The 9,465-nt window shown below is 46.8% G+C and overlaps 1 protein-coding gene across 1 annotated transcript; it reads left to right on the top strand.

Moving 5' to 3' along the window:
* The first annotated feature begins 1,391 nt into the window (after window positions 1–1,391).
* C1QL3 (complement C1q like 3) lies at window positions 1,392–9,183 on the top strand. The gene is made up of 2 exons (XM_007081332.3): window positions 1,392–2,118; window positions 7,924–9,183. Exons 1-2 carry the CDS (start codon window positions 1,531–1,533, stop codon window positions 8,101–8,103), a joined length of 768 nt encoding a protein of 255 aa, XP_007081394.2. The 5' UTR covers window positions 1,392–1,530; the 3' UTR covers window positions 8,104–9,183.
* Window positions 9,184–9,465: the final 282 nt, after the last annotated feature.

The raw sequence follows: 9,465 nt of genomic DNA, 5'->3' as shown, positions 1-9,465 counted from the left end.
AGCAGAGGACACGGGATCCGCGCATTTGTTAAAAGAACCCACCCCCACCCCCACCCCATTGTGTGGTGGGCCTATTCATTCATCATCATTCAAAACAGCCCTTGGGCTTTTCAACACACCTTCCTGTTCTCTGGGTGGCATCTTGTTTCATTTTAGAAGACTGGCGAGGGAAACCATAAGGTTACAAAAGAAAACCATCTGGAAAATTCTAAAGGGCCCTTCTTATGTTAAAAGTGGCATTTTGAAAAACACCTGAAGCGCCGGCTGATTGTGGGTGAGCCGGCAGAGAAATATTGTCAACGGAGCCATCCTCTTTTCAACCCTCACCTCCACCCTCCAAGTGGCGCAGCTCCCCGCGGGGACACAGGGGGCTTAGGTGTGACCTTCGAGTCCCCGAGGCCATTGCACATCTGTCTCCCTCCCCCTCCCCCCGCCAGGTGTGTCCAACGAGAGAGCTGCCATCACCTGGGCTCGGCAAGGGAGTGTTCACGATCTCACTGTTCATCCATGTGCAGAGGGGGAAAAGAGAGAGAGAGAGAGAGAGAGAGAGAGGCTGAGAAAAAAAAAATCCCACATTGTCAGAGTAATGCCAAACTCTCTCTGAGTGGGATGCGCGGAGCAGATGCTGCAGTGAGATGCCAGAGCGGCTCCCCTTCCTCTGTGCCTTGGGTGCCTATAAATTGCTCCGGCGCGCGTTTGTCAGCCTCCTCTTCTCCTGGCAGGTGGTACCCGGGCAGGATTCTGCGTTCAGTCTCTCTCGCGCTCCGCTCCCGGCCGCCAGGCGCTCGCCGCTGCTCACTGGCTCCTCCGCTCCAGCCCCGAGCCTCGCCGCGCTGACCGTGCCCGCCGCCGCCGCCGTCGCCGCTCCGCGCACCCGGGGGGCGGCCGGCCCGAGCTCGCGGGGGGCGGGGGGGGTGCGCCTCTCTTAGGGCTGCCGTGGCGGTGGCGAAGGAGGGGGAGACAGGCAGCGGAAGGGCGAACCGAGCCAGCGAGAGAAGCCGAGGAGGAGGCAGAAAAAGGCAACTTCAGACGGAAAGTTGGTGCGAACTGGCGCAGTCGGCAAAAACGGAAAAGTCGATCGCAGGCAGCGGCCGCATAAAAGTGTGAGCGGCCCCGGGCGGCGCGAGAGGCGGCGGCTGGCTCTGCCCTCCGGGTGGCCGCGCCGGCGCCCGAGGCGCAGCCACAGGTGCCAAGGGGCTCGCGGGAGGCGAGAGGGCGCCCTGCGCGCCCCTCCCCCAGCCCCCACCCCCCAGCCCGGGACTTCAGCTCAAGTCGCCTGGCGTCCGAGCTCCCTCCCCAGCCGCAGCCTCAGCAGGGGGAGCGGGAGCAGGAGCAGGAGCAGGCGGGGAGCGGCCGGCGCGCGCCCGCCCAGGGGAGTTGGGGTTCGCAGGGGGTTGTTTTCGGCTCTGAGGAGGTCCCCGCCCAACCTTCAAAATTTTGTCCAAAAGCAGACAAGAGGATCGCCCCGCGCTGAGCCGGCTGGTGGGCAGCAGGAGGCGCCTGATCGCCGCCGGGGCGCTGGGGGTGGTGATGGTGCTGCTGCTGGTTATCCTCATCCCGGTGCTGGTGAGCTCGGCCGGCACGTCGGCGCACTACGAGATGCTGGGCACCTGCCGCATGGTCTGCGACCCCTACGGGGGCACCAAGGCGCCCAGCACGGCCGCCACGCCCGACCGCGGCCTCATGCAGTCCCTGCCCACCTTCATCCAGGGCCCCAAAGGCGAGGCCGGCAGGCCGGGGAAGGCGGGCCCGCGCGGGCCCCCCGGTGAGCCCGGGCCGCCGGGTCCCGTGGGCCCTCCGGGCGAGAAGGGCGAGCCCGGCCGCCAAGGCCTGCCGGGCCCGCCCGGGGCGCCCGGCCTGAACGCGGCCGGGGCCATCAGCGCCGCCACCTACAGCACGGTGCCCAAGATCGCCTTCTACGCCGGCCTCAAGCGGCAGCACGAAGGCTACGAGGTGCTCAAGTTCGACGACGTGGTCACCAACCTCGGTAACCACTACGATCCCACCACGGGCAAGTTCACCTGCTCTATCCCGGGCATCTACTTCTTCACCTACCACGTCCTGATGCGCGGAGGGGACGGCACCAGCATGTGGGCTGATCTCTGCAAGAACAACCAGGTGAGTGCCGGCAGGCAGCGGGGTGGGCGGGGAGGGAGCGCGGGAAGGTGCAGGCAAGAGGGAGGAGACCCCGGAAATGGGGGTGGGAGCCCGCGGAGGAAGGGCGCGGCAGCCGGGCTCCCGGGAGTGGAGCCGAGGGGACGCTGTTACTCCCTGGAGAGGCGGGGGTCGCGGGCCTAAGAGGGCGCCCGGAGGCCTGGAGAGGGCGGTTCCCAAGCTAGGACCCGCGCTCTCTGTGCGCGCGAGTGCGAGAGCGACCCTCGAGGGCAGGGGAGCTGGGAGCTCGGTCCCCTGGGCAGCCTGTGCCCCGGGAGGCCGGGAGCGGGACGCTACCCTCGGCCGGGGGATCTTCTGCAGCTTAGGGTCGCTCTCGGGCTTTGCCTGGAATAGGACGGCTAGCGGGGAGCCCCGAAGTGGGCGTGCCAGGGTGGCAAACTCGGGGGAGAAAGGGGCCCGCTGGAGAAAGAAGGGACCCGAAAGAGCGAGTCCAAGTGTGGGGCGTCCCGAGCCGAAGAGGGACCGGGGACTTGCGGTCGCCAGGGCCCTCGCGGCGTCCCAGACCTCGGAAACAAGCATATAGTCAAATGCAAGACGCAAACTCCTGTTTAGATTGCAGCCCCAGCAGAAGAAGGGGGAGAAGTAAAGAGTGTTGATGACAAAAGAAAAAAGTTGAGACTCGTGAGTGTACTCCGTAAAACGCGCACCCAAACGCAGAGTCCTTAACTCCACCGGCTGGGGTAGGAGGCCGCACAGGCAGGGGGCAAGGAGGGCAGGAGGCCGAGCCGGCCCTGGGGCGATGGGCCTCACCGCCAGGGAGCCCCGGGCCGCCGGCTGGGTAGTCTTTCCAACCCCGCCTTCTCTCGAGAGGCAGTGGCCTTGGCCTTGACTGTGAACCAGCCTCAGAGCAGCGCGCGGGCCCCTGGGACTTAGTCTCCTGAGCTGGTCGGCTCTGCCACAAGGGCCACGGGTGGCACTTTTATGCCGGGGCCACTTTACCGTTTGCTTGAGAAATTCGCGGTCAGTGCAAAAACAAAGTGTGTCTAATTTCTCAGTCAGAAGAGGACAATAGTATTTGTAACTGCCTAAAAGTGTAATCAGACCTGAGGCTCGCGCGCTGAATCAGCAGCCGCACTCGGGCAAGGCCTTGAAACCTGCAGCCTGAAGTCTGGGCTGGGTTCTCTGGCTTTAATTTTGCTTATTGGGTGGCCCAGGGAACCCCGCTGTGGCCAACTTAGATTTAACAAGGGCTCATTGGGCTTCAGGTCACCCGCCCCCTCGAAATCAGACCTTTTCCGTTCTAACCCAGGTCTCTATTAAGCAGCATTAAGGCAGGATTTATTCCAAAGGCCTAATTCAGTATCAGAGTTTTTTCAAAAGTGGAAGACAAATACTCTAAATGTATAAGGAAGGGCACAAAATCCTGCCCTCCCCCTTCCTCCCACCCGTCACTTCTAAAGGAATTAAAAAAGCTCAAGGAACCCACAGGACAGGTAAAACAAAACAAAACAAAACAAAACAAACAAACAAACAAACAACAAAAGAAAAGGGAAAATGGCCACCAGGCGGCACTGACAGGGTTGTTTATTATAGTTATTATGCACAAAAATAATATTAAGATAAATAAAAATCATTTATAGAGCAGTGAGCCAGGTATAGGTAAATGGCTAAAAAGGGCATGACTCACTGTACCCAAATAGAGGTATTCTGTCGCCTTTACGAAATGGTTGATGACCAGCCCCTTGGCAGACAGTGATGAGGCACCCATTTCTTTTCAAATTGGCTCTCTTCTGACTCAAAGGTTAGGTCTGGAAATTACTGTCGGGCTGAAGGATTGTTTTTAGAGGTATTAATTAAAATGGAACAATACCAAGTTTTATCAGCCACTGAATAAAAACACTCACATCTTTAAGTATCCAGCAATGGCAATTGCATGACTAATCAGGGAACGATACATATTAATTAGTTTAAGTGTTCTTATCTCAACTGCTGAGCTCAGGTATATTGTACTGATTCCAAGAAAACCATTTCTTATACATGCGCTACCTGCATTTTGTTTTTAAAATTATTTCATTGTTTGGAGAGTCGAATGCTCCTTTGTATCGTCCTAGCAGGCACATTCTGTGAGGATCAGGAAAAAAAAAAAATAAGGCAAACCAGCTGACCTTATCATGTAGCAAGCTCTTCATTGGCATTATTAAGCTGTGACTTCTTCAAAAGGTGTGCAACAAGTAATTAAAAAATATATGTATATGTAGCACCACACAATGTATTTTCGACTTCGACATGGACTCTTTTGGAAAATGGCTATTAAAATATTACCATTAAGGAATTTTATCCCTAGAACAGGACTATTTTGTAAAGTCTGATTTGCAGAGAGTTGCAAATGAGAACTATTTTATGAAATTTATTTTATTACTATGAAACAAATAGTTTAGCCTTGGTTTTCAGTTACGTTCTTGTCCGATCACTTCTTAGCATGGCAGTCTCCCCCCTGAGCAGACCTAATTTGTTTTCATAAAACAGAAACTCAGAGATCTATGTCAGTGTAATGTGCCATGGATTAAGTGGATTTGAGAAGCACAAAAATTAAACTAAAAATGCAGTTCACTCTAGGATAGAGGAGTGCCTCTGGACCGTAACTATATGGGAAGCATTTTATTTATGCTTTGTGTTGAATGCAGGATCACAGATGGAAACATCAAAGGCCGGTAAATTAACCTGATGCACCACTTAACCTTTTGTTTATGATCCCACAGAAGTACAATGAAAATGAAATTATGGGAGCATCAGTAGCAATTAATTAAATTAGCAAATGTTACCATAAATATCGTCTCCGATGATAAACCCTCACTAATAAGATAATGCTAAAGCCACACAGGCTGCTACATTCTCACAAATATGCCACTAAAGGGATTACAGTTCTCATATTCCCCGTTGAAACCATCAACCTAAAATCTAATCATACCATTTGTTGACATGAAAGGTAAAAGTTGGACTCAAATGGCTTTATAAAGAGACAGGAAACATAATTGTAATGTGTTTGTACACTTTTAGCAGCCAAACCTGAATTTAAAAATTGCTGTGTGAGCACAGTCACTGTAATGTCCCTGTAACAAGCCACTGTATTAACCACTGAAGCTGGCCCCAGATTAGAACCATAAAATAACTCAGGACCAATTTTTATTCTAAGAATGTGTGAATTACAGCATCGAGGAACATGAGATATATTGGAAACAACAGTCTGTGAGTTGATATTCATTTATTAGCAAGATTAATGAAATGCCAAATTAATACCATCATTTTAAAAAGCTGTGAAACCCGCACTACAGATGAAGCGGAATCTAAATAGTTAACTTGTGATATGAAAAGATTTTAGAGGACCTTTAGGCAGAAATGGGTACATAGGGCTGAGGAAAGGATGCATCATATTCCCGGAGAAAATGCTGAAATCGGTGTACATTTGGGAACCTGAAAATAGCCTCCAAGGTGGATGCATTACCTTGCTCAGTAGTTTGATGGCTTAAAGGAAGAATTGTTCGAAGTCGCCGAGCTGGTTACTAGAGCTTGAAATTTCAAGTGCCATTGTACCTTCCGAGCGTGATCAGGTGAGCAGACATTCTGAAATTGTCCAAAGCGTGCTGGAGTATGGCAGTTATTTAATTGGGAAAGTCTTGCGGTCTACAGTATAGCTTAATACCTTAAGAGAATCACTTTTATTAAAAAGCAGTCACATGACAAAGGAAGTGAAAAACCATAAGGGTAACCTTCTAGTCTGTGGGATCACACTAATGCATTTGCAGGTCTCCGTGGTTGTACCTACAGAATAAAAATGGTCACATTTATATGGTTCTGTGCTTATACCCTATTGAATAAAAACTACATTTAAGACTATTGTCTCTAAATCAAGGGATTTTAATGAGTCCTGGTTCCCAGATGCCTTTCTATAGAGAACAGTGTTAAAGCACAACACCCATAGAGCATATATTAAATACCTAAAGCACTAAATATGTCTGGTTATCAATAATAGCTGAATAGTATATTTATGGATTGTGAATTCATTAATATATTACTGATATGGCCAATTACTAATTTGTCTTTTAATTTCTCTAACCCATTAAAAATTCACACGTTAAGAAAAACATCAGGTCATAACAGCACTATCCTCCTCCTAGATTCCCCCCCCCCCAGGGAATTTATAACTAGGTGAAATTAATGAATCAAAACATTCAACTCCTACAAACCTACAATTAATTCCTAGGAAATATTGTGACGTTACATTGTATTATTACTTAATGGTCAACACAGATCGTCTCGCTGAATCGGTGTATACATTTGAGTCAGTGTTTCTGAGCATAATTGTGTGGTACATCGCTTTCACTGTATTAGTGTCAGTTAGCCCAGGGTTAAGCAGTTCTAAATCCTTTAAGCCCCTTTCTCCTTTTGCTATACGATATCCAGAGAAAGAAATTTTTAAAATATTACTCAAATTACTTCACAAGTTCAGCAGTGTCAAAGAGCCTTCTCCTTTTTTAACATTTCAGCATTAATGTGAGAACATAGCCCATGAAAATTTAATTTGAAAACCTATCACTTAAATTTTGAAAGAAACACCTGGAAGTTCTTGACGTGTGCCTCGTTTCCCTCATTTTGCCAGCACACGGTACCCCAAGTCAGGTAGTATTACATAGCACAGGTTTACAAAACCACTAAATCGTTTGCTCTGTTATTAAGGGAAGCACCATTATAATGGAATAGAAACAAGGCACAGAGTAGAAGATGTCTTACTGAAATAAGTCAAATATAAGTCTGCCTATGGAAAATTTTTTTTCCAAGGCAGAATCAAAATATGGCTAAATGAATATGAAGCCTAATCGGAGTTGAGAATGTGATAGGATGTCTATGTCACAGGCTGAACATGAGAGGATTATAGGCAGCTTCTATCCTCAAAGCAAACCACACATTTTAGAATCACCTAAATATAAAAGGGTATTCAATCAGATCATTAAAAAGTTTTAGAAATTTTAGAGGCCTCAAATCTTATTTCCTTCTACAACTTTTAGATATGTGGCAATTAAATAATTTATTGAAGTGCACACAGCACAATGAAGTAATAAAAAGCCACAAATAGAAAAATGAACTCTGCAAACCTGGGTGACGTTTAAGTGAGTTAGATTTCTGGCAAAAAAAAAAAAGGCTTTACTTGAATTAGATTTCGAAAACCTCACATGAAAAGGCTTTCTTCATTTTTTTCCCCTATGTAGTAGAGCTGGAGTTGTTTTATTTCTCTGAATCTCAACTGCCTGTGGATCTTGATTTTCTGAAAATCCTGGGGACCCGCTGAAGTTTGGATTAAACCTCTGTACTCATAAACAGCTGGTTTAGATTATTGCTAATTGGTCTGAATTGAAATGCAAAAAAATTACCCTTATTTCCATTCCAAGAAGTGATTGGGCGTAGAGGTTCAAGGAATTAGAAAAAGTGCTGATTTAGGAAGAGAATAGGTTGGTGTGCATTGTTTACCATGTAAGGTAGGAAAAGACGGCTGCCGTGACCCTCAGGAAAGCACCATTTTCTTCTTTCTGTTCCTCCTTTCCAGTGATAGAGCTCGAACTGTTGCAAAGATCTCCTCAAAGAGCTCCAAGGCCCAGGTGGACTCTCTCATGCTAAATTCAGTGCTATGGCAGCAAGTCTGCTTACAGTACTGTGAATGGATGAAAAAAGAGAGAGACAGAGAGAGAGACAGAGAGAGAGAGAATACTGGAGAATTTTCTTCCACGCATTCTAATTCTTGTTTGTTTCACATAGGTGCGTGCCAGTGCCATTGCCCAAGACGCCGATCAGAATTATGATTATGCCAGTAACAGTGTGGTTCTCCATTTGGAGCCAGGAGATGAAGTCTACATCAAACTAGATGGCGGGAAAGCACACGGAGGAAATAACAACAAATACAGCACATTTTCTGGATTTATTATTTATGCGGACTGATAACGCAGAAACTAAGCTTATTATTCTGAGTTTGGACACTGGATTCGTATGGCTGACGTCACTGAATCAAGGATCCCAGGGGATGCCAGTTGTGGGGCACCTCAGTTGTGTATATGTGGGGAATTCAAATGCTACCTGACTCACATCTGTATACTCAGAAACATTCTGTAAAAAAAAAAAAAAAAAAAAAAAAATTAAAAGCAAGATAAGCAGATGTGTTATCCATTACCGCCAAAGCAAATTCTCCTCCTTATTGTTAGTGTCCATGTGAATGAAGTCCTATATAGATCACAAATTTTTATAGAAAAATCTAAGACACTGAATTATCTCTCCAATATCTATGATACTTTGGTGTTCTGTGACCCTGCTGCTTTGATCCATATATCAGCTTTGGTTCTTGTGAGTTTACCTGCTTCTGATGATACTTGGAGTCCATTCATAGTGTGGGGAGAATGATCTTACCCTGCAGGAGAAGGTCTAATTGAAATAATGCTGCTTGTCCCCAAAGAAATTGTTTGCCTTGTACTTTTGTTAACTTTAGAGCTAGTCCTGGGAATGATTCAACTTCAAGCCTTAACCTGGAATTTTCTGGATTTGAGGGAATTCCCAAGCCTATGATCATTTTCACATTTCCTTTTTCTTGTGAATTTTCTTTTCTCTCCTTTCTGGTGATTATCTTTTAAAAATGGAGATCGAAATTGTATCATAGGATTACCCTCTAAGTGTGCAAACGTGTAATTATGTGTGGTATTTAGAAAATCCCCTGTGTGTCCATTTTGTCAATAGAATGCATTTAGATTTACTTAGAAAGTCAGAGAAATTTATTCTTTGGTGTTAAATCAGACTGAGGCTTTTGCTTTCTTTGGAACAAAAGATTATTCATAAACCCAATGCACAAAGGTTTAATTTGAGCTACTGCATGGGTCACCAAGGGGACACTAAGTAAGGCCTTCAAATAGTTACTACAAGTCCTGGCCTGAGGTTATTTCAAAATGAATAATTTCACGTATAACCAATATGACAACAAAGTGTATATATTTTATACCAGTATCTGCTACAAATACATGTATTTGTGTGTACACGCACACACACACATATGTTAGAGGAAATATATATATGGCTTCAGACCATAGGCACAGTGGCTGTATAGCCTCAAAAACTTAATTAAAAAAAGTATGTGTATATATACACACAAACACGCAAAAATTATTTGACTTATTTTGGATCGAAATATATTTTGGATTACAAAAGTGTATGGAATAGCAAAACAATTGAAATGGCTTCTCTTTTACGAGCTACCCAGAAACGTAAAGTTTATTAGGTTAAAATGCCCTCTACGTCACATGTCTGTAAATTAAGCCT

The sequence above is a fragment of the Panthera tigris genome, chromosome B4 (genome assembly GCF_018350195.1).
Source record: "Panthera tigris isolate Pti1 chromosome B4, P.tigris_Pti1_mat1.1, whole genome shotgun sequence".
Lineage (NCBI taxonomy): Eukaryota > Metazoa > Chordata > Mammalia > Carnivora > Felidae > Panthera > Panthera tigris.
Note: the sequence above shows the minus strand (reverse complement) of the source record. Positions and strands in the feature narration are given on the sequence as shown.